Source organism: Oncorhynchus gorbuscha, linkage group LG03 (genome assembly GCF_021184085.1).
Source record: "Oncorhynchus gorbuscha isolate QuinsamMale2020 ecotype Even-year linkage group LG03, OgorEven_v1.0, whole genome shotgun sequence".
Classification (NCBI taxonomy): Eukaryota; Metazoa; Chordata; class Actinopteri; order Salmoniformes; family Salmonidae; genus Oncorhynchus; species Oncorhynchus gorbuscha.
This window is the reverse complement of record NC_060175.1, coordinates 73,763,999-73,790,064: the sequence shown is the minus strand read 5'-3', so window position 1 is coordinate 73,790,064 and position 26,066 is coordinate 73,763,999. Positions and strand designations below refer to the sequence as shown.

General features: G+C 43.4%; 1 protein-coding gene across 1 annotated transcript; it reads right to left on the bottom strand.

The window, feature by feature from the left end:
- Positions 1-1,389: 1,389 nt before the first annotated feature.
- LOC124031877 (beta-citrylglutamate synthase B-like) lies at positions 1,390-25,008 on the bottom strand. Its single transcript, XM_046343659.1, has 5 exons — positions 24,073-25,008; positions 14,973-15,203; positions 8,820-8,906; positions 5,667-5,870; positions 1,390-2,801 (listed from the first exon to the last, which is right to left on the bottom strand). Exons 1-5 carry the CDS (start codon positions 24,233-24,235, stop codon positions 2,290-2,292), a joined length of 1,197 nt encoding a protein of 398 aa, XP_046199615.1. The 5' UTR covers positions 24,236-25,008; the 3' UTR covers positions 1,390-2,289.
- Positions 25,009-26,066: the final 1,058 nt, after the last annotated feature.

The window sequence follows — 26,066 nt, the reverse complement described above, 5'->3', positions numbered from 1 at the left end:
AAGGGGAAAAAAGTGCACGTTAACCTTCATGGTACACCACATTTTTTAATAGTTTAACATTTATTTTTTTGTTTGTCATCAATACACATTTTAGGCAGATCTGTAGCTAGGATGGATATGTCACATGCCTTAGGAGTGGGGATGAGATCAAGGCTGCTTCCCTGAGTTATGTTTGAGAGTCAACTGTTTGACATAGAAGCCTTCTACATATGGGTTATGGACCTCAACAATAATGGCTAGTCACTAAGTGGCACAAAGTAGGGTGGCTTGTGCTTTGGATGATTGCTGCGAATGCTTTTTGGTTGATGGCGGATGCCCCAGAGTTGATACGTAGTGGATAGGTATTTTTTTAAGGCTGAGTGGTAGAAGATTTACCGCAATTAACCAACAGCTCGAGAGAGAAGCTCTAGGCCACAGGTATCCCTGGAGAAGTGTTCCTTTTGAGGAATGAAACGGTAACATTCTATCAAACACACTGTAAAAAAAGATAGTATTGTTTTGCATTTTATTTGTACAACAAGTTTATGAAGTTTAGCTCACTTGAGAAGAATAAACAGTAATTTGTCATCGGCCAAAACATTAGGCTGATTAACCGCATTTAGCCAAATCCACAGAAATGTTAGCAAGCATGTTCTTTGTTAAAACTTTATTTTTGACATTGCATGTTCCGTACAAACCAATCTGTTGTACACAATAGCTTACCAAAATGTTTTAAGTTTAGAAAGTTTACAGTTATTTCAGCCCCTAGGATTTTCATTTCAGCCCGATACTAGTAAGCATAAACGCTTCTAAAATTATTATTTACAAACAATTTACTTGACTATATTTACATCCTATGGATGGATCAAAGCTTGCAAAGTCAAGGCTCACTTGAAACCACAAGGATGCTGGCAGATATGTATGACTCAAAGTAGTTTATTCTATGGCAGTGAGAAGTTCTGTTTTGAGGTATATTATTCTTGTAGGTGTAGTGACAGCTTCCGCACTGTAACTCACTGTTCCTAGACGGATCCAACTTTCTTCCCGAGAACTATAAAATGAAGAAAAATAAACCGTGTCTTCATTTGACTATTGTTCCTGTAAAAAGCTTTTATTTTTTAAAGCGAATAAAAACAAGCCCCTAAAAACATGACATTGAAAACAGAGTGACTGCAGGCTCGATTTTGGGTCATTTGTGCTTGACCTATGCTTGTGTTTCTAGATGCATTCTCTTGACAGGAAATAGTGTAGTGTTGTTACTCTACAAGGTGCCCCTAAGCAAAGGCCCTAGGTCAGTTTTGTTATTCTAATGAGCTTTAAGATGTTCTGACATCTTCAATTAAGAGTTAGGGGAAGGGAAGTCAGACCATAGATCCAGTGTTTAGGAGCTCCTTGTCAGCGTTAGGGGGGAGTTCCATTTTGATTCCAGACAATTCATGAATTTAATGCAAATGAAATGTGATGTCGATTTGTATTTTATGATTTTCAATCATCCCATTTCCATAATTAACTGAGGTAGAAGATGGAATTGGCCCCAATCTGCACTTAATAGTCCCCGTGACAGTGTAACCTGTCTGTCCTCTGCTACATGGAGCTGGTGGGCAGTCTATCTAGTCCTCTGTGTGTACCCCTCTCCCGGTCATGGAGAAAATCCCATGCAAAACAATTCATTTCACCAACAGTAAATCAAGCCTGGCTATGTCCTCAGTGGTTAATCTACAACGACGACCACGCATCAATCTCATTCTCCAACATACAGTTTTGTAGTGTGTGCTCGCTCAATAGGATGGACAGATTTCCGTTGACTATGTGCTGGTGTATGTAACGCTCTTTAGGGTTCTCACAAAATAAACACTCTTGCTCAACTCACCCTCACAAAGCAATTGAAAACAAAAAGATTCCTTAATTCAGCTAACCTTCTGGATCCCACTTCTGCCACCAACTGCAGTTGTAAACTAACTGGGTTGTTTGCAGTGGGGGAGAAGAGGAGAAGAGTCAGGGGAGCAGCCTTAGATCTCTATGTGTTTATGGGGGGAGTTAGTATGAGAAGGCGCGTGCGTCTACATCTGTTCGTCATGTCAGTTTATGTGGTCATAGCATTTTTCATTACATTTTTGTTTGTTCAGCTCATGCTTTTGCATGTAACATCCTGCCTGTGTAACATGTATTGGAGTTTGTGTTTGTGCTCTGCAACAGGAATGTCCACCGCCAAATGTTCAGGTGTGTGTTTGTAAGTGTGTGTGTCTGTGTGTGTGTGTGTCTGTGTGTGTGTGTGTGTGTGCGTGCGTGCGTGCCTTGGCTGTGTCCAGCTCACTCAGTCAATAATTTGATCTCGTTGGCAAGGAGGGTGTTGAAGTTGTAGGCCGGGTCGGGGAGGTTGGGTAGCACCGGGCTGGGGCCAGCTTGACGGCTCGGGGGCTGAGGGGTGGTATCGGCCAGCTCGGGGTCGCTCTCGCTAGAAGTAGAGCCCACGCTCATGTTGCACACGGCCTCGGGCAGCACGCTGCTGACTGCAGGGCACACCTCGGGCTCGCTGCTCGTCTCGCTGGCGCTGGACACCACCGAGAGCAGTGACATCTTGCGCGTGAGGCGGCTGGGCAGCAGCGAGAGGGCATGGTCGGCCACGATGCCCGCCACGTCCATGCCACACGCCTGGTCGAAGGCGATGAAGCCCACGTTGGCGTTGGCCTCGCACACCACGAACGAGCCGTCGTTGAGCTGCAGCAGGTCGATGCCGCACACGTCCATGCCCAGGATGTTGGACACCTGCACCGCCAGCTGCTTGCCCTGCTCGCTCAGCGGGCACATCATCCCCACGCCGCCTGCGGGAAAGAAGGGGACAACGGACAATAGGGATGTCAGTCACCACACTCACACACTCGCCAGCCATCACTATCTGTGGACTGTAGACTGTTCACTGTGTGCCATACATGGACATTATTCACATTCTCTGAGGCCTCTATAGCGAGGAATCATAGAAGGACAGAGAAAACAGTGACCAACTCTCGGGACCACTATTTCTTGATGTCTTGTGAAATGTGGAATTATGAGTATTTCTTTTGGCGAAATAGATAGAAATAGGATGGACAAACACATACATCATATACTATATGACCCAGCCAGAGAAACTGAGAATCTATGCTTGCATAAGACAAAACCAAATCTTGTTATAACATCATGTGACACTTGTCATATAACTGTGGAACAATTGATGACCAATGACCCCAAAATGTCACAAGACATGAGTGTGTCGGCTAGTCTAAAACTGCAGATGTTATGACAAGCATAATCATGTCTGTCATCAACCACAAAGTCACGTTCAAGACAACTAACTACATTGCCCTTCTGTGGTCCAATTCAATTGCACTGCTCCTCTTACTGTTCACTATGATATGGTGTGGTTTCCTAACATAGACAAACTATGACTCTGCAAAATCCATTGGAATCCTCTTGTGAACCACAAAATAAATGAAAATAATGGAAATGGAAACGTTCAGGGTAAAAAAAATTAAAAAGAGTTTCTTAGCCAACTAAAGAAATTCTCATTAATTGAAAATAACATAACATAACAAAGCAACATTTGTTTTATGGAACTCCATTAATCGCGGTTACTCAGAGGTACATTTCTGTGAGAAAGTTTCAAATTTTCTGGTTTTCTTCTGGGGGGGAATGCCGTTAACTGCGATTACCTTTGTGCAAAGGAAGGAAGCGAAATCTCCTCCCTCGCAAAGGGAATCTCTTGGTCAAACCCCTCCCGTCGCCCGTGTTTTGTAGACATGCATTCTTACAAAACAGACCATTTTGACTTTGTGGCTGTGGAATCTAGCAGAAACCGTTTATCAAACACACATAGGCTTAAAGATCTCTGCACCAGTTTAACTTCATTGGGATAGGGGGCAGCATTTTCACTTTTGGATGAAAAGCGTGCCCAGAGTAAACGGCCTCCTACTCAGTCCCACATGCTAATATATGCATATTAGTAGTAGTATTGGATAGAAAACACTCAAGTTTCTAAAACTGTTTGAATGATGTCTGTGAGTATAACAGAACTCATATGGCAGGCAAAAACCCGAGAAACATCGAAACAGGAAGTGGGAAATCTGAGGTTTGTAGTTTTTCAACTCAGCCCCTATTGAAGATAGTGGGATACGGGTTATTTTGCACTTCCTACCGCTTCCACTAGATGTCAACCATCTTTAGACCGTTGTTTGATGCTTCTACTATGAAGGGGGGCTGAATGAGAGGGGAATGAGTCAGAGGTCTGCCAGCAGCCACGAGCTCAGTCACGCGCATTCACATGAGAGGTAGCTCCCGTTCCATTGCTTTTCTACAGACAATGGAATTCTCCAGTTGGAACATTATTGAACATTTATGATAAAAACAGCCTCAAGATTGATTCTATACATTGTTTGATATGTTTCTACGACCAGTAATATAACTTTATGGAATTTTCGTCCGACCTTTCCGCTGGAAGTTGCACGCGCGTTTTATTTGTTTACCAAACGCCCTAACAAAAGGAGGTATATGGACATAAATGATGAACTTTATCGAACAAATCAAACATTTATTGTGGAACTGGGATTCCTGGGAGTGAAATTCTGATGAAGATCATCAAAGGTAAGTGAATATTTATAATGCTATTTCTGACTAATGTTGACTGCGCAACATGGCGGATATTTCTTTTGGCTGGTTTGGGCTCTGAGCTCCGTACTCAGATTATTGCATGGTATGCTTTTTCTGTAAAGTTTTCTTGAAATCTGACACAGCGGTTGCATTAGGAGAAGTGTATCTATAATTCCATGCATAACACTTGTATTTTCATCAACATTTATAAGGAGTATTTCTGTAAATCACTGCATGTTTTGGAACTACTGAACATAACATGCCAATGTAAAATTAGATTTTGGGATATAAATAGGCACTTTATCAAACAAAACATACATGTGTTGTGTAACATGAAGTCCTATGAGTGTCATCTGATGAAGATCATCAAAGGTTAGTGATTCATTTTATCAATATTTGTGCTTTTTGTGACTCCTCTCTTTGGCTGGAAAAATGGCTGGGTTTTTCTGTGACTTGGTGGTGACCTAACATAATCGTTTGTGGAGCTTTCGCTGTAAAGCATTTTTGAAATCAGACACTCTGGCTGGATTAACAAGAATGTTATCTTTAAAATGGTGCCTAATACTTGTATGTTTGAGAAATTCGATTTATGAGATTTCTGTTGATTTGTATTTGGCGCCCTGCAATTTCATTGGCTGTTGGCGAGGGGTCCCGCCAGCGGAATGAGATGTGGAACCCCGTTCCCAGACAGGTTAAGCATAGTCTTCGCCCTATCCAGATTCATCCAAATAATCAACACTCCTGCTCGTAATCACATAATTCTACGTGAGCCTTGACAGATTATTGCCGTTTTATCTGTCCACGAGAATCTGTCCACGAGAGATTAGGACCATAAAAAAACAGATTTGACTCTGACCTTGGTTTTCTCTAGCAATAACCAGTCTATAGACACTGTGGTGACAGCATCACATAAACAGCATCACATAAACCTAATTTATATTCTGTCTGTAAAACCCTGATGAAGGCTACATGCTGAAACGTGTCGGTTGTAAACAAGAAGCATAAAAACAAACTTCCATTGTCCAAGAATAATATCCTTCTCTCCTCTGGCCAGCATCACTCACCCAGGGAGCAGTTGCTCTGCATGCGTCCGTCGGTGGAGCAGCGCAGCATGGAGCCGATGACACGGCCGCCCACCAGCACCACCCGGACGTCGCGACCGTGCGACTCTTTCACGTACTCCTGGAAGAGGTAGGGAGCGTCGTGGCGAATCAGGTGGCTCAGGTCAGCCAGGTGGTGCTTGTCCCTGGCCAGGAACACTGCCTTTCCTGTGAGAGAGGGGTGGGATGGGGGGGGTTGTTGAGGAGTGTAGGGTAGGGAGAAATGTAGAACTTTTCATTACATCTCAAGAATCTCAAAGATGCTTTAAAAGACAATGTTCGAGTTAAACAGAAAGTGAGCAAGGGTTTTCAGTCACAAAAGTCATCATCCATGTATCTGACCATTGCCCTCCTGACCATGTAATACTCTGCAAACAGTGCCTTCAGAAAGTACTCACACCCCTTGACCTTTTCCACATTCTGTTGTGTTACAAAGTGGGATTAAAATGGATTTAAGTCTCTTTTTTTGTGTCAACGATCTACACAAAATACTCTGTAAAATAAAAATGTTACCTTTATTTAACTAGACAAGTCAGTTAAGAACAAATTCTTATTTACAATGACGGGATACCCCCGGCCAAACCCTAACCCGGACGATCCTGGGCCAATTGTGCGCCGCCCAATGGGACTCCCAATCACGGCCGGTTATGATACAGCCTGGAATCAAACCAGGGTCTGTAGTGACACATCTAACACTGAGATGCAGTGCCTTAGACCGCTGCGCCACTCGGGAGCCCTAAATAAAACACTAATATATTTGTATAATATATATAATTGTATGTGTGGGGTACAGAGATGAGGTAGTCATTAAAAAATTATGTTAAAGACTATTAAACAACGCATTTTCCCCCTCAGGTGACTGAAAAGATTTTGCATGGGTCCCCAGATCCTCAACAGGTTCTACAGCTGCACCATTGAGAGCATCCAAACAGGTTGCATCACCGCCTGGTATGGCAACTGCTCGGCATCTGACCGTAAGGCGCTACAGAGGGTAGTGCGTATGGCCCAGTACATCACTGGGGCCAAGCTTCCTGCCACCCAGGACCTATATACTAGGTGGTGTCAGAGGAAGGCCCAAAACATTGTCAAAGACTCCAGTCACCCTAGTCATAGACTGTTCTCTCTGCTCCTGCACGGCAAGCGGTACCGGAGCGCCAAGTCTAGGAACCAAAGGCTCCTTTAACAGCTTCTACCCCCTCTATAAGACTGCTAAACAATTAATCAAATGGCCACCCAAACTATTTACATTGTTTTTACACGGCTGCTATTCGCTGTTTATTATCTACATGTAAGCTTAGTCACTTTACAAATTACCTCGACTAACCTGTACCACCGCACATTGACTCGGTACCGGTACCCCCTGTATATAGCCTCGTTATTGTTATGTAATTTTCTTGTGTTACTTGTAGATTTTATGTTTTTAAATGTTTACGTTTATTTAGTCAATCTTTTCTTAACTCCAATTCTTGAACTGCGTTGTTGATTAAGGGCTTTTAAGGGAAAGGGGGATACATAGTCAGATGTACATATTTATTATGTCACTTATTATGTGACTTGTTAAGCACATTTTTACTCCTGAACTTATTTAGGCCTGCCATAACAATGGGGCTGAATAGTTATTAACTCAAGACATTTCAGATTTTCATTTTTAATTAATTTGTAAAAATGTAGTGAAAACATAATTCCACTTTGACATTGTGAGGAATTGTGTGTAGGCCAATGACACAAAAGCTCAAATTAATCTAATAAAAAATTCAGGCTGTCAAGGGGTGAGAATACTTTCTGAAGACACTGTGCGTACTTTCAGTATTTTTCTGAAGCTGACAGTGATATTGTGAACGCTGACACCTCTCACATGAAAGGCCATGTAACAATTTAAATGTAGTCATCTTTCAAGACACTCGGGACACTGACTGAGAAGCCATGGTGGGGAGAGAGCAGAATGCCTCTCGCACTAGCTAGCAAAAATGCCAGGGCCCATTTTAATTAGTGTAGACTCTGTCTTCGTGCTTAGTGGCATGTCCTCTAACCCCAACACAGGTCAGCGTTGACTAAGGGACCAGGGAGGGAGACTCGTGAGAGGAGCATGCGAGTGTGGTGGGGTGTGTGTAGAGATATTTGAATAGGTTGCATTGCTTACACCACACAGACAGGACAAAATGGTAGCCATGACACCTCATAGCTGAGATCAAACAACAGGACACGACCCCATCGAACAGGAGCAAAACAGCTGTCCAATGAGATAGAGAGGGGGCACACTCACTAAAACCCAGTGTCAACCAGCCAACCAGACTACACATTCAACAAAGAGGACCACTTAGCTTTACATGTGAGAAAAGAAGGAACGGCTCTGCCCATTGGCATTGCTATTGGCTAGGTATTTGGATCTTAAGTCCTGTTAAATGCTCAAGAAATGGCTCATTGGCTGATCTCCACCAACGGTCACTTTCCTTAACAATGCCTTGTCTTGATAGTCTATGCCCTGTCGCTACCCAAAGTCTATTATCCATACAGACAATGGACGACCAACTAGGAGACCAACTAAAGTGTCAATGACTATGAATAGATAGGTTGATGGGCCGGCAGGCTGCTGTGGAATAGCCCGTGGTCAATCTCTTCCCAAAATGTCAGGGTTATAAAAAAGGTCTCTGGCAATCCTTAAAATAAATAAAGTAAGAAAATATCAAAAGAAAGGGACCGTGATTATTAATATGGGTTTAAATAAGCTGTCAAAGATTCATACTTGCTGCTTTCCTCAAACAATTAGCACTCATTTGTCAAATTATATTAGGTGGACCAAGGTGCCATTGGCCACAATGCATATTTGACCTTGATTTAACTATGCAAGTCGGTTAAGAACACATTCTTATTTACAATGACGGCCTATCCCGGGCCAAACCTAGTCAAATTGTGTGCCGCCCGAAGGGACTCCCAATCACAGCTAGATGTGTTAGCCTGGATTTGAACCAGGTAATATAGCGACACCTCTTACACTGAGATGCAGTGCCTCAAATGGTGGAAGAGGAGTAGAGAGAGTCGGGTTTGCATAAACCCAGAAGCCTGGGCTGTAAAGAGACAGCAATGAGAGATGGGAGGGATGGTTGCAGTCAGACTGACCTCTGTGGCCACGAGTGTTCTTCACCACCACGGGGTAGCCCAGCGGTTCCGCCTCGTCGATCATCTTGCGGAAGTTCTCGTGTCCTCCTACGAAACACACAAGACAGACACACATACACGTTACAATTTGTCCAATGATCATACCCCCTCTATTAACTCTCTGTGTACATCAGTCATTTGACCGTGCGGAATGGGGTTTGTTGCTATAGGATACATGTTGTGACTTGTGAAGCAAGAAGTAGAGTAGTTTAGTCTCTATTATCCCAAGGTGGCAATTGATTTTGCAGCATGTAGTAAAAACACATTGAACACATGACAATAATATACACCAAAAATATAAATAGAGCAATATGCACAATTAACAGTATTTCAGACGTATTCGTTTTAAACTTGGGGAGCCTGTATCTGAGGGAAGAAAGATAAATTCATCAAACAAGGGATGCTGGGAGCCCTTCAGAATGGATCGCGCCTTACGGATGACTCGTGGCTAATAAGAAAGGATTGCCATTGGATGAGGATTGCTGTGAGTATGTCATTCTGCATTTATACTTGGCTGTTTTATCGTCTCTGACTTTTCATGTGACGATATCTGATAATACTTCTAATACAATTGACCATTAAGAACACGATTGACATTTAAACATCATTTGGAGAGAGAGAGCTCTGCTTCAGTTTGCTCTGTCTGGGACTGAACTGTTTGGAATATTGAGCACTGAAATTTGTACGAGAAGGAAACACAGGATCATTTAGATTTTTTCTGTGCTCTCGGTCTCTGGTCTGGCATTTTAACAGAGAACCAGATGTGAGCTGCCCTGCACATGCCTTTTTCAAAAAGCACACGTCCACACTGCTGTGAGAATGAGAGAGAGAGACAGAAAAAGAGAGAGACAGAACAGGAGAGAGAGACACAGAGACAGCAGCACATACAATTTAAAGCTCAGTTCGACCATGTCACTGGCTGCTGTGGCGGGGTTAGAGCCAGAGGAGGGGAGGGGCAGGAGGGAGGGATCTTTTATTTTCAAAGTCATGAGGGTGGAGGGGCACATTACATAAGCACTCCAGCTTCCCTGCACCGCCTGGTCTGCCTGGCCTCGTTTTTCTGAATGCTATTCGGGAAAGATTATCCCTACTGCCCTTGCCAAAACACACGGCATTTGATTTTTGCAGTGGCAAAATAATAATATCTAAATACACAGTCGCTGTCAGATTTGATGTAGTCTTACATTTACAAATTTAAGTCAAAACATCAGCGAGTGCATTCACCTTATGACATCCAGTGGAACAACCACTTTACAATAGTGCATCTAAATATTTTAAGGGGGGAGGGAGGGTGAGAAGGATTACTTTATCCTATCCTAGGTATTCCTTAAAGAGGTGGGGTTTCAGGCTCCTGGTGATTGCCTGTCCTGGCGTCGTGAGGGAGTTTGTTCCACCATTGGGGAGCCAGAGCAGCGAACAGTTTTGACTGAGCATCCTGCTTTGTTTTGGCCAACGTAACATCCTGCTTTGTCCAACGTAAAGAAGGAAGAAATTCCATGGAAAATGTGACAAACACCCCAAAATGACACCGATTATTTGTGTCGGAGAAAGGGATGATGATAGAGGAGGGGATTGGATGTGAGATGCTCTTTCTGTTTTGATTCTTAAGATTATACTATCGGGTGACTTTTTATGTTAATCCTGGTTGTAGAACCATTTGTCATGACTATGTCTACACTCAGACCAACTCAAGCGCATTTAAAAGTATGCTTGGCGAATCATTCCCTGCAAGGCAGGTAGCCTAGTGGTTAGAGCGTTGGGCCGGTAACCAAAAGGTTGCTGGATCGAATCCCTGAGCTGACAAGGTAAAAATATGTCATTCTTCCCCTGAACAAGGCAGTTAATCCCGTGTTCCCCGGTAGGTCGTCATTGTAAATAAGAAATTGTTTTTAACTGACATGCCTAGTAAAATAAATAACAAATATTTAAGATGGCATATCTCTGATACAAGGATGCACCCAATTCATTATCATTGCCCTCACTTCAAGAACAAAGAGAGCAGCTGTGCTTTGATTTAGTAGTCTTCCGCTTTATGTACAATCTGCGGTAGTATAAGGACTTTTATTTCGTGATAATGTTGTAGATTTTAAGCAGTATATCCTTAGTTATTATAGTCCAATATATATCCATATAAGATCTCAAGTAGTGTGTGTGTGTGTGTGTGTGTGTGTGTGTGTGTGTGTGTGTGTGTGTGTGTGTGTGTGTGTGTGTGTGTGTGTGTGTGTGTGTGTGTTTTAACCCTTCACTTGTGGTCAGATGTCTGTGCTATAAAGGGCCACTCCGCTGAGGAATTCATCTGGAAGAGCTCTGCCTATTCTGGGCAGTAAGGTTGCTGAGCAAGACACATTCTCCTGGAGGGGATAAGTTGAATTGTTGACCAGTTTGAACCATTTATTTTTAAGTACCATGTCAGTCAGCTCTCTGTTAACCTCATGTTAATGCCAAATTTGAAGTTCTGTACCGACCAATAAGAAGTGCATCATGTGACAGTATATAAGCCATGTAAAGAAAAACTCAAGCTTCCATTGTATTGGTTGAAGCGCAACCCTTCCATCGAGACGAATTAAAGAATTGAACCTGGACAAACTGTCCGAGATTCCTTGAGTCGACTCCTTACAAGCTGTCTTAAGTGTGAGTTTGGAACCACCAAGACTCTTCCTAGAGCTGGCCGCCTGGCCAAACTGAGCAATCGGGGGAGAAGGGCCTTGGTCAGGGAGGTGACCAAAAACCTGATGGTCACTCTGACAGAGCTCCAGAGTTCTACTGTGGAGATGGGGAAACCTTCCAGAAGGACAACCATCTCTGTAGCACTCTACCAATCAGGCATGTATAGTAGAGTGGCCAGACGGGAGCCACTCCTCAGATAAAGGTACAACAGCCTGTTTGGAGTTTGCCAAAAGGCACCTAAAGGACTCTACAGACCATAAACAACAACATTCTCTGGTCTGATGAAACCAAGACTGAACCCTTTGGCCTGAATGCCAAGTGTATCTTCTGGAGGAAACCAGGCACCATCCCTACGGTGCAGCATGGTGGTGGCAGCATCATGCTGTGGGGATGATTTTTAGCAGCAGGGACTAGGAGACTAGTCAGGATCGAGGGAAAGATGAATGGAGCAAAGTACAGAGAGATCCTTGATGAAAACCTGCTCCAGAGCACTCAGGACCTTAGACTGGGGTGAAGGTTCATCTTCCAACAGGACAACAACCCTAAGCACACAGCCAAGACAATGCAGGAGTGGCTTCGAGACAAGTCTCAATGTCCTTGAGTGGCCCAGACAAAGCCCGGACTTGAACATCTCTGGATAGACCTGAAAACAGCTGTTTAGCGACACTCCCCATATAACCTGACAGAGCTTGAGTGGATCTGCTGAGAAGAATGGGAGAAACTCCCCCAAATACAGGTGTACCAATCTTGTAGTGCCATACCCAAGAAGAGTCGAGGCTATAATCGCTGCCAAAAGGTGCTTCAATAAAGTACTGAGTACTGAGTACTGACATTTCAGTAAAATAAATTATACATTTCCAAACATTAAGAAAAAAATGTTTTTGCTTTGTCATTATGGGGTGTTGTGTGTACAGTCGTGGCCAAAAGTTTTAAGAATGACACAAATATTAATTTTCACACAGTTTGCTGCTTCAGTGTCTTTAGATATTTTTGTCAGATGTTATGGAATACTGAAGTATAATTACAAGCATTTCACAAGTGTCAAAGAATTTTATTGACAATTACATGAAGTTTATGCAAAGATTCAATATTTGCAGTGTCGACCCTTCTTTTTCAAGACCTCTGCAATCCACCCTGGCATGCTGTCAATTAACTTCTGGGCCACATCCTGACTGATGGCAGCACATTCTTGCATAATCAATGCTTGCAGTTTGTCAGAATTTGTGCTTTTTGTTTGTCCACCCGCCTCTTGAGGATCGACCACAAGTTCTCAATGGGATTAAGGTCTGGGGAGTTTCCTGGCCATGGACCCAAAATATCAATGTTTTGTTCCCCAAGCCACATAGTTATCACCTTTGCCTTATGGCAAGGTGCTCCATCATGCTGGAAAAGGCATTGTTCGTCACCAAACTGTTCCTGGATGGTTGGGAGAAGTTGCTCTCAGAGGATGTGTTGGTACCATTCCTTATTCATGGCTGTGTTCTTAGGCCAAATTGTGAGTGAGCCCACTCCCTTGGCTGAGAAGCAACCCCACACATGAATGTTTTCATGATGCTTTACTGTTGGCATGACACAGGACTGATGGTAGCGCTCACCTTGTCTTCTCCGGACAAGCTTTTTTTCTGGATGCCCCAAACAATCGGAAAGGGGATTCAGAGAAAATTACTTTACCCCAGTCTTCAGCAGTCCAATTCCTGTACCTTTTGCAGAATATCAGTCTGTCCCCAATGTTTTTCCTGGAGAGAAATGGTTTCTTTGCTGCTCTTCTTGACACCAGGCCATCCTCCAAAAGTCTTTGCCTCAGTGTACGTGCAGATGCACTCACACCTGCCTGCTGCCATTCCTGAGCAAGCTTTGTAATGGTGGTGCCCCGATCTGACAGCTGAATCAACTTTAGGAGACGGTCCTGGCGCTTTCTGGACTTTCTTGGGCGCCCTGAAGCTTTCTTCACAACAATTGAACCGCTCTCCTTGAAGTTCTTAATGATCCAGTAAATAGTTCATTTAGGTGCAATCTTACTGGCAGCAACATCATTGCCTATGAATCCCTTTTTGAGCAAAGCAATGATGACGCCACGTGTTTCCTTCAAGGTAATCATGGCTGACAAAGGAAGAACAATGATACCAAGCACCAAATTCCTTTTGAAGCTTTTAGTCTGTTTTTCAAACTCAATCAGCATGACAGTGATCTCCAGCCGTGTCCTCGTCAACACTCACACCCGGGGTAACGAGAGAATCACTGACATGATGTCAGATGGTCCTTTTGTGGCAGGGCTGAAATGCAGTGGAAATGTTTTTTTGGGGGATTAAGTTAATTTGCATGGCAAAGAGGGACTTAGCAATTAATTGCAATTTATCTGATCACTCTTCATAACATTCTGGAGTATATGCAAATTGCCATCATACAAACTGAGGCAGCAGACTTAGTGAAAATTAATATTTGTGTCATTCTCAAAACTCTTGGCCACGACTGTAGATTTATGAGGGGGAAAAACGATTTAATCCATTTTAGACTGTAAACAAACAAAATATGGAAAAAGTAAAGGGGTCTGAATACTTTCCGAATGCACTGTATCTGGTGAGTATGCAGTCCATGGAAAAACTGGGACATTTTCAGCTTCCAGGAATTATGTACAGATCCTTGCGACATGGGGCCGTGCATTATCATGCTGAAACATGAGGTGATGGAGGTGGAGGAACGGTATGGGCCTCAGGATCTCATCACGGTATCTGTGTGCATTCAAATTGCCATTGAGTTCGTTGTGCGTAGCTTATGCCTGCCCATACCATAACACCACCGCCACCATGGGGCACTCTGTTCACAATGTTGACATCAGCAAACCACTCGCCCACACGACACCATACACTTAGTCTGCGGTCTGAGGCCGGTTGAATGTACAGCCAAATTCGCCAAAACGATGTTCAAGGCGGCTTATGGTAGAGAAATTAAGATTAAATTATCTGGCAATTGCTCTGATGGACAGTCCTGCAGCCAACATGTGAATTGCACACTTCCTCAAAACTTGAGACATCTCTGGCACTGTGTTGTGTGACAAAACTGTACATTTTAGAGTGACCTTTTTTTGTCCAGCGCACAAGGTGCGCCTGTGTAATGATCATGCTGTTTAATCAGTTTATTGATATGCCACACCTGTCAAGTGGATGGATTATCTTGGCAAAGGAGAAACATTTTTGAGAAATAAGCTTTTTGTGCTTATGGAACATCTCTGGGATCTCCAATTTCAGCTCTTGAAACATGTGACCAACACTTTACATGTTGCGTTTATATATTTTTGTTCAGTGTAGTTATCCAATTTCAGTTACAGAAATACATTTCAGAAAATCATTATAATCAAGGATGTAATCTACACAACATGAAAAGTCAAGAGATTAAGGGTTTTCTAAGCTCAGGAATCAGAAACAATATGGACCAAGCTTTGGAGCTCACCGTAAGAGAAGGTGTCTGGGAGGGGGACCCCGTGGCCGGCCAGCTCCTGGAAGGTCCAGAACTTGTTGACGCAGTTGAGGATAGCCTGGGGCCGGTTGACCAGCCTGCAGCCCATCTTCTCCAGGTGGCGCAGAACCGTGATGTCGCTGTCCGACTGCACCCAGGGGGTGGGCACCCGCACCACCGCCACCTGAGGGTAGGACGTCACCACCTCCTGCTCCACCCGCAGACCTGGGGATGAAAGGAGGGTGTGAGAGAGAAAAGAGAGGCCTCCATCTTAAAATATTCCCAATGTCACATCACATAGCTTCATATAGACAGCTTTGGCAATTATTGATTGATCACATAGACAGGTTTCGCAATCTTCTACCGATATGGAAATGCAGGCTACACTTTCACTCTTTCTGAGCAACTCAGGTAGCGACAGTGGCTTGGCTTTGTCTGTCTCACACAACAGAAGCCCAGACAACCTAGGAGTAGCTAGTGCCCATTTGGAACATTCAGGCCACGCCCATACATCTGTTCCCACTGCACCAAAAACGTAGGGCCTAGTCTAGCTGCGATCGGATACTACTGTGTTTGTGTACGCAGCTCGACATTATGGAGCTGCTCTGGATGTGCGAGTTCTGAGCTGGCTGTGAGTAGCAGAGGCAAGGGTCCAGGTAGGTTACTGTAACCTAGTGGTGTAAGTGCTTCATTTGGACTGGGTCCTGCCTGCATCGCTCACTCACATCACACCCTGCCCACATCCTCATGCTCCCCCGTGGCACTGCCAACTTCTCTGGCCTCAGGGCCAAGATTCGTCGCCCCTGGAGGAGCACCGATCCCCAGCAGTGTACTTAATACAGCTTACAGTTCATTGCATTCTCCCAATATAAGAAGGTATCAGCACAAATAGGGGAGATTGAACCTAAATACACATAAGAGATTTCTACGATCATGCACACAAGATGTACCACCAGCACCTATTCTCTGAATGATCTTGCACCGCGTGTTTGAGAAGGTATACAAGAGATAGCTATGTATATAGCCCATCTATAGATTATGTACAAACATATGTATATTTATATTGACATAGTTTGCGTGTTTGAACATTTTATTGTGCATGAGGTTACTCACTGTGCGATTTGAACTGGCAAATAACAGTCCATTTTGGCCTACTACCAGCCATTTTAATTCGGGAAGAAAGAACAATAAGGAGAGGCAGATGGGGTGATGATGGTACGAGAGGTGGAGCGGGGGAAGGAGGGAGGGAGGGAGGAGAAAGGCTCGTCACTGACGCAGCACTCTTCAATCCACCGTGACCTGCTTTTCAGCCATCTTAAGATCTCCACTCACCAAAGCGACAGCGTCAACGCTGGATCGACAGAGGTCGCAGTGACTGAGGCACACAAACAAAGGATAGGTGACGGGCTTCTCAAATACTGGCTCCTGATGCTAAATGGAGCGCACAGAAAAAGGGAAGGACATAGGTCATTTTTGGTTCAAACGATGGTCAGAGAAATAAAAAATGGAAAAGGCTGGAGATGTATGCATAAAGAACTGCAGGGGCGGCGGGGAAAAAGTGTGTGGCGGGGGATGACTCTGAGAAGTGGAAAGCGTTTGTTTAGGAATAGCACAGTCTGTCAGCCCTCCCCTCATTCTCAGTATTCAAATCGGGGGATGATTCATACACACCCTTTTCTCCCCAATCACACTTTTGATTGTGCAGCCGTTGAGCAAACCATGCTACAATTAAGTGTTAGAGGACACACTGGCCAAGACAATGTCCACATCACTTGTCTCGGTTTCCAAGGGAACTACACAGAGCACATTGAAAACCTCAATGAATCTGTTCATTCATTTGGGGCGAGTGGGTGCACCTATAGTACGATGTGAACATTCAGAAAATGTTCATATAACCTTCCTCTTCCTCTTGTCAGAACAACAAATCTTATAAGGAAATCAGTCAATGTAAATGGATTTCTCTAAAACGATGTTGGAGGCAGTTTATGGTAGAGAAATGAACATTAAATTCTCAGGCAACAGCTCTGGTGGACATTCCTGCAGTCAGCATGCCAATTGCATGCTCCCTCAAAACTTGAGACATCTGTGGCATTGTGTTGTGTGACAAAACTGCACATTTTAGAGTGGCCTTTTATTGTGCCCAGCACAAGGTTCACCAGCTTCTTGATATGCCACTCCCGTCAGGTGGATGGAAAATATTGACAAAGGAGAAATGCTCACCAAAAGGGAGGTAAACAAATGTGCGCACAAAATTTAAGAGAAATAAGCTTTTTGTGCATATGGAAAATGTCTGATCTTTTACTTCAGATCAAGAAACATGGGACCTACACTTTACATGTTGTGTTTATAATTTTGTTCAGTATACATATATATCTCCCCTGCTGTTCCGGAGGACTGAGTGATCTCGCTCTCTCTGAAGCCGACGTGAGTAGGCCTAAGTCTTTTAAACGGGTTAACACACGCCTGGCCCCGCGGCCTTACGGTGTTCTAGGGCACGTCATCACAAAATGTTCACAGGCATTTTCAACTGCTCCTTGTCCATTCTGTAATCCCCACATGTTTCAACCGGACTACCACCGATCCGGTACTCAAAAACGAAGGAAAACTGCCACAATGACTACCGCCCTGTAGCGCTCACATCTTGAATGATGAAGTGCTTTTGACAGGCTGGTCATGGCACACAAACTCCATCGTCCAAGACACCTTAGACCCACTCCAATTTGCAAATTAGTTGTTGTGAGACTGCTTTCTATGGCGGCTCTTTTTACAATGGTCAACTTAATACACAGATCGGTCTTGGGTACAATATACAACCTACTATCTACTGTACTACCAGGGTGACCCCTCTTACAGGTATGCTTTCACTTTTAAAAATTAGAAGTGTGTGGGCACGGTACGAATATTGTAAATTAAATATTTGAAGAAGAAAATACATACAGTACCAGTCAAAAGTTTGGACACACCTACTTATTTTAAGGTTTTTCTTTATTTCGACTAATTTTCTACATTGTAGACTAATAGTGAAGACACCAAACTATGAAATAACACATATGGAATCATGTAGTAACCAACAAAGTGTTAAACAAATCAAAATATATTTGATATTTGAGATTCTTCAACGTAGCCACCCTTTGCCTTGATGACAGTTTTGCACAAGTAACAGGTGTAATGTCTTAAAAAGTTAATTTATTGAATTTCTTTCCTTCTTAATGCGTTTTAGCCAATCAGTTGTGTTGTGACAAGGTAGGGGTGGTATACAGAAGACAGCCCTATTTGGTAAAAGACCAAGTCCATATTGCGGCAAGAACAGCTCAAATAAGCAAAGAGAAACGACAGTCCATCATTACTTTAAAACACGAAGGTCAAAATTTAAAGAACTTTGAAAGTTTCTTCAAGCGCAGTCGCTAAAACCATCAAGTGCTGTGATGAAACTAGCTCTCATTGGGACCGACCCAGGAATGGAAGACCCAGAGTTACCTCTGCTGCAGAGGATAAGTTCATTGGAGTAAGTTCACGCCAGCACAGGACGTACTGCCAAATTCTCTAAAACAATGTTGGAGGTGGCTTTTGGTAGAGAAATAAACATTGAATTATCTGGAAACAGCTCTGGTGGACATTCCTGCAGTCAGCACGCCAAATTGTCAACCTCTCCCTGTCTGAGTGTAACACCAACATGTTTCAAGCAGACCACTGTAGTCCCTGTGCCCAAGAACACTAAGGTAACCTGCCTAAATGACTACTGACCCGTAGCACTCACGTCTGTAGCCATGAAGTGCTTTGTAAGGCTGTTCATGGCTCACATCAACACCATTATCTCAGAAACCCTAGACCAACTTCAATTTGCATACCGCCCCAACAGATCCAAAAATGATGCAATCTCTATTGTGCTCCACACTGCCCTTTCCCACCTGGACAAAAGGAACACCTATGTGAGAATGCTATTCATTGACTACAGTTCAGCATTCAACACCATAGTACTCTCAAAGCTCATCACTAAGCTAAGGACCCTGGGACTAAACACCTCCCTCTGAAATTGGATCCTGGACTTCCTGACGGGCCACCCCCAGGTGCTAAAGGTAGGTAACAACAAATCCTCCACACTGATCCGCAACACGTGGGCCCCTCAGGTGTGCGTGCTCAGTCCCCTCCTGTACTCCTTATTCACTCATGACTGCTCGGCCAGGCACGACTCCAACGCCATCATTACGTTTGACAATGACACAACTGTTGTAGGCCTGATCACTGACAAGACAGCCTATAGGGAGGAGGTCAGAGACCTGGCCGTGTGGTGAAGGACAACAACCTCTCCCTCAACGAGATCAAGACAAAGGAGATGATTGTGGACTACAGGAAAAGGAGGACCGAGCACGTCCCCATTCTCATCGACCGGGCTGTAGTGGAGCAGGATGAGAGCTTCAAGTTCCTTGGTGTCCACATCACCAAACTAACATGGTCCATGCACACCAAGACAGTCGTGAAGAGGGCACAACCCCCCCGCCCCCCCCCCCCAGGAGACTGAAAAGATTTGGCATGGGTCCTCAGACCCCCCTTTACACTGCTGCTAATCTCTGTTATAGTCACTTTAATTATTCATATTACCTCAACCTTCTCGACTAACCAGTGCCCCCCACACATTGACTCTGTACCTGTACCCCCCGTATATAGCCTAGCTATTGTTATTTTACTGCTGCTCCTTAATTATTTGTTACTTTTATTTCTTATCATAACATGTTGTATTATTTGTAAAAATAAAACTGCATTGTTGGTTAGGGCTTGTAAGTAAGCGTTTCACTGTAAAGTCTACACCTGTTGTATTCGGCGCATGTGACAAATACAATTTGATTTTGATTTGAAATGCACACTCCCTCAAAAGTTGAGACATCTGTGGTGAGGTGCACCTGTGTAATGATCATGTTGTTTAATCAGCTTCTTGATATGCCACACTTGTCAGGTGGATGGATTACTCTGGCAAAGGAGAAATGCTCACTAACAGGGATGTAAACAAATTTGTGAATAACATTTGAGAGAAATAACCTTTCTGTGTATTCAACATTTCGGGAATATTTTATTTGAGCTCATGAAACATGGGACCAACACTTTACATGTTGCGTTTAGTATATACTATTCGCCCACTCCACATACCAAGACCATTGCCAAGTAAAGCAAGCTGTCACCTGTTTTAATAGTAAGCCTTGTGGTGGTACCACCCAGCAGATCTAGAAGGGAGTGTATATCATACCGAACTCCTCCCTTGAGATGACATAGACTAGAGGAACTTTCTCAAGGTGCCTCTACATCACTTTTTAAAATGTCAAACCGCTAGGGGCAAAACGAGCTAGATTTACAACTTAAAGCCCAAAATATATCACTTTTGCAACTGTCAAATTGAAAACCAGAATTGACGCGATTCACTATTACTAAGCCGAAAACATCTGTACTGTATATCCCCCCTCCCCTAAAAAAAACATGATAGTTACTCTTTAATAAGGGCCACAGGCCCAGTGGAAGCTAAATAGCTCCACAACATCGATGATGCACCACAATATTTTACCGTAGGTATGAGGTACTTTTCTGCATATGCTTCAAACCCACCACTGGTGTGCATGGCCAAAGTTCTCTACTATCATGTCATCTGACCATAGCTCCGCCTGGAGGCATTGGCACTTGGATCGGAACCGGTGCTATAGTCAACATCGTTGATGTTATGGCCTATTTTGCTTCCACTGGTCCTGGGGCCCTTGTTAAGGTCAGTGGCATCTAAGCCAGGACATTTAGCCAAAAAAACGGTAGCCTCTGCCAGGAGTCTGCCACTTGGCCACAAGTGTATCTTCCAGCAAGACAATAACCCTAATCACTAATCAAAATCAACAATGAAATGGTTAATTGACCACAAAATCAACATTTTGCAATGGCCTTTTCAGTCTCAAGACATGAACCTCATTGAAAACCTATGAAGAATTGAAGAGGGCAGGTGAAGGATATCAAGGATCTGGAAGGATTCTGTATGGAGGAAGGGTCTAAGATCCCTACCAATGTGTTCTCCAATATCATAAAATATTTTTGAAAAAGGCTCAGTGTCATTTTTGCCCCCCCCCCAAATATCTTTCTCTGACCAATTCTATTAATACAAAATACAATTTCCCCCTTTTAAAAAAAAAACAAAAAAACAACATAGCTCAGTATTTATCAAGGATGCCAGTAATTATAGACCCCACTGTATATACCTAACTGAATCACTCCATTATCCCTGCACATTGTAATAATAGTACTGGCTCTGACCTGTATATAACTTACATTCTTGTGTTTATTTGTACTTATTTTGTATTTATTTCTTCTTAACTATATTACTTTTATTCTGCATTGTTGGAAAGAGCTCGCAAGTAAGCATTTCACTGTACTGATTTACACCTGCTGTATCCTGTGCACGTGACAATAAAACTTGAAACAGATGGATCAGCATGGTTCGTCAATGGGGAGTCTTTCCTCAGTGTTCCAGTGCTAAGATTATGATTAAGGAAAGATAGGGAACTGTGCTCTTGGTCTATTACTGATGCGTCTCACATCATATTACTGACGGTGGTGGAAAATCACAATGTGTTCAATTGTCCCTGGCTCAAGAGATCCTGTGTCCTGTTGCCTTCAATAATAGTATGGACGTGTTATATTTGTTATCTAGCGGTGAAAAGTGTGTGTGTCGCCTCTACGTGGAAGGCCAAAGAATCCGGTGTCGATTCGTAACCTGTGTAACCTCTTGCACAACTCTATATCACTGAATCATGGGATGTGAGATTCCTTTGGCTGATCACTGGGTTTGGCCTCTTACGTGAAGGTCCATCTTTGGTATTCCAGACAAGCTAGTGAGCACATAGCCTGTTCAGAGGACATGGAGGATCCATTAAACACTTTTACGTGGAACAGGCTATGACAATGGACTTTGCTACTAAAGTTATTTACACAATACAGGGCGGATACATACTGAACGATTTCAAGCCTGCTGTCATTTCATACTGTTTATTAGATAGCACTGCAGGTATAGGCCTAATGCATTATGATGTGGTTACAATGCATTGTAAGGCCTGTCATGTCACGAGAATGTATGACTGACTCCCTGTGAGAAAAAAAGAAGGCAGGCCACACAAAACACAGCTGTGATCCAGTTATGGCTTTGGCCAATATTCCTACCCTCTCTTCCTCCTGGGTGTGTCACAGATTATTCAGCATTGAAGACTATGCTATCTACCAAGTAGGCCATTGTTAAAGTGGGCGTCTGACCGGCTTTGACTTTACCACCATTTTGTAAGCTACGTTTTTTCCCCAACTGTTGTAGAGAAACAGATTCAACATGTAGCCTACGTGAAGGATGAGGAGAATGCACACTGGTTTCTAGATCGTACGTGCTCCATCCCACGTGAGGAAGCGGCTTCTGGATTCGGAAGCCGTTCCCAATCTCACTGCCACATGTCAAAGAGACAGCTCCATCCCCACCTCCTGGTCTGAGTCAGCTTGCCCCCTCCCTTCAGTCAATGCCATCATGTAAGATGTGCTATAAGACAGCCTGCCACCTCATTGAGCTAAATGCGCCCTCCCCTTACCCAAGCTCACCTCTGACGACCAAATTCCACACAACAAGGGTCCTCACGTTCTTCAAATCAAGCAACCAAGGATATTAAGATGTGATAAACTTATAGTAGCTATTGTTGGACTTGTCCCACCAGCCATCAGTGCTAAAGTATGTGTTCTGAAGCCTGTGTCTGTTGTCCCTGCATGCAAGTGCCTCGTGAGAATTCCAATATCTCCTATGTATTTGCAATTGTGGTACTCGTGTTGACTCAAGTTTAAAAAAAAAAAATAGAAGACAGCTAAAAGTGAATCAATATAGCTAGCTAGCTAAACCCACACTTCACTTAGCTAATTACAAGTCAAATCAATGACATCTTCTTCTACTGCTTAACGTTATTAGATACTTCTATTGAATTAATGCTAGCTAGCATAGCTGTGCTGGCCCATGAAGAATACCCCATAACCTACTAACGTTAGCTACTAGCTAGCCACTCTCTTTGTATTACGATGCGGGTGTAGCGCAATAACAACATCTGCTAAATATGTGTATGTGACCAATAAAATGTGACTTGTTCACAAAAGCTATCCAGCATAACGTTAGCTAGCTAGTTTTATACGTTTCCATAATGTAGACAATATTTTCCACCTACGCATATAATAAAGTAGCTATTCGATTTAGCAAATTTGTTGGCTTGGCATCATGGAGTATCTCTGTCTGACTATTCGAGGGTGTCTGGAAACTGGGTTGGTGATATACCTAAGTAAAGTTAGTTTTATATTGGATATTCGGTTCACTCGTCCAATAGCTATTGAATCAAGCATTCCATGAATATGAAAAAGGTCATGGGAGGATGGAGAACCATCAAAACCTTTTATTTTGTATAAAACATGGGTAAGGTTTCAGATGTAAATCTTAATTAAGTAGCTCTTAAACCACAATCCACACATTATAAAACGATTGCAATCCTTCAATAGCTCTTAAACTAAGGGTACCATCACTATGACAACCATATATTCTGAATCAGGCTATTCCCCCAAAATAAAATGTGTGGATTGTTCTCCATCCTCCCCTGATACAGAATTTATCATTTTCATAGTCACAGTATGCTTTGTTTAAGAGCTATTGAAGATTTAAATCTGAAACGTACTTTTTATTATTATTCAAAAAATGTCATTGTTTTCCATCCTTCCCTGGTTCATAATATACAATTATAATGGTCATTGCATGCTTGGTTCAATAACTATTGACGAAAGAAAACCACAAATCCAATGTGAACTCATTTTTACCTAGGTTTAGGCGGTCACGTCACAGAGTTAGCTAGCTAGCCAGCAGCTCGCGCTAGCAAGTTGTGTGTGTGTTTCGGTGCGGAACAATACCTGCTACTGCTAGGCTCGCTAGTGGCTATATAATACTACAACTGAAATACGCCCCACCATAGACAACAAGAATACACGATTAAACCCAAATTCAAAACAGTTGAAAAATGACATGACTATTATTACGGTGTGCCACTTCAAATCTAGTGATACTTGCCTAATTGTCCCTCACTGATGGTGAGCACGATTTGGTCCATGAGAAGTGAGCGGAATTCAACATCCTCCTCGGCGCATCGCTGTTTCAGAGCCCGAAGGATCTGGACTTGCGGATACTCCTGGTGGATACGCCGGTCGGTCACAAACCAAACCCGAGAACACATATTTGTATCAAACTGTGTCGTGCCGATTGAAAATAGTACAGAATACACACAGCTGTGGCCGAGAGGGTGGCGGGCGGGCGGGCGAACGAGAGCGCGGGATCCTAGTCAGAGATTGACGCGAATAATACAAAGATGCTCATACAATAGAGTGCAGCTACACGAACAAGCAATGTGGCTAAAACATCTAACACCACGATTACAGCTGTTCTTTTAATGGTCGATTAATTACTCGATTTCCACTTGCTTCCCTTCATTTGCAGGCCGTTATTCCTGGTCCCTTTCGATCCAAGAACCCGTTGAATCACAATGAGCACCACAGTTTCTTCCCTTCTAAAAACAATACTGGTAGCAGTACTAGCTATGGCTCCTTGCACTTGCAGCCCTTAGGGCAAACAAAGCTTGTGCCGTTTTGCTTCGAATCCACCGCTCATGGAACTCAACAGCTACTACCCAGTGAACACGGCAGCCGCTTGGCTGAATAACACAATTGTGGTAGCTCTATGATTATCGAAGAAACCGATGCTGCTCGTATCCCCACGCTTGTCTGGTCTGATTAATTGGTGGAATGGCCCTGTACCGCTATCCACGAGGATCGGTGCTGAAAAGGTGCACGCTTGTTTTCAGTCCTGCGTTGTCCTTCAAGCACGCGCCTCGTTTACAACTCAATTTTCCTCGTTCCCGAAAAATATATGGCCAATGATAATCGAGTTTATGCCATAATATCGACCAATCGCAGTTTATAAACCAGCGGTCGCTGAAGTATGTGCTTTCGTTTTAGCTCTATGGGCGGAGTTTGCGTATTTTATACAATTTCATTGGTTCTAAAGTGAAATCCGAAGCACCGGACGAGAACGAGTGCAATCGGTTTTATTGTCCAATCAGGATGCTGACGCTGTGGAGGCTCGCAAGGCATGTGAGCCAATGACAATGCGTGAATTAACACAGGGGTGTAGCTAACGTGGGCGCGCTAATGCTGTGATTTAGTGCGTGTCATACAAGCTACAGCAGAGGGGGGGACTCAGTATCACGAGTTTGCGCATCACCCGAACCGGTTCAGACCGGGTGCTGGGAGGTTTGGTGAATACTAACGCCTCTGTCTCCATGTTGTGATGCTGAAATGTAAGGAATTATAACATAGCTTCAACAATCGGATGGTCAGACTGGTTTTCTTAGCTAGCTGTAGCCTAATCGAAACGTTGATCGACAGCAAATCTCTGCTGGACAGACTAGCATTTGACCAATTATGCAATACTTTAGTTCTGGTCGACAGTTTATAAACAAAAATAGAAAGAATCCAGATGTCTCACAGGATGTATACATCTGAAGCATCCGTTTAGAGCTTCCACTCACCACCAAATATGGTGATGAAAGGAAGTCCAGTGGCGGGAACACTTATTTCCTCATCGATTAAACATTCGATCTCAATAGAATTTTCGGTTCCAAAAACTATATTATGTTACGAACAGATTGTACTAGGTTTTGTAGACTCGACCATTTGCCAAAGTTTCAAGACATTTCGTTGTTCAGAAGGCTTTCAAGGGCGAATCGAGAGAACGCCTTCTCTTCACGGAGAAGGCGTTCCCTAACAAAAATATGCAATTACATGCTAAATTACGCCAATGGTATCTCTCTAGCTCGTGCTTAACGCTGTCCACCTCCTTGCTTGTTCTCCCCACTATGCTTGCTTGCCTTCGTTTGCTTTCATTGAAGCGACCCTGATTAAGTATATTGGGTTAGTTACAGGCAATCTTTGCTGTAACGGTCGGAAGCTTATTTATCCACGCAAAAGCAATAGTGTATATGATTTCAAGAAACAAGATCTCGCATAGTT

Excerpts from the sequence above, each read along its gene's own strand:
- LOC124031877 (XM_046343659.1), bottom strand. The coding sequence starts at position 24,235 with ATGTGTTCTCGGGTTTGGTTTGTGACCGACCGGCGTATCCACCAGGAG. Across the intron at positions 5,871-8,819 it reads GAACACTCGTGGCCACAGAG|GAAAGGCAGTGTTCCTGGCC; the intron begins GTCAGTCTGACT and ends CCTCTCTCACAG. Across the intron at positions 2,802-5,666 it reads GCAGAGCAACTGCTCCCTGG|GCGGCGTGGGGATGATGTGC; the intron begins GTGAGTGATGCT and ends TCTTTCCCGCAG.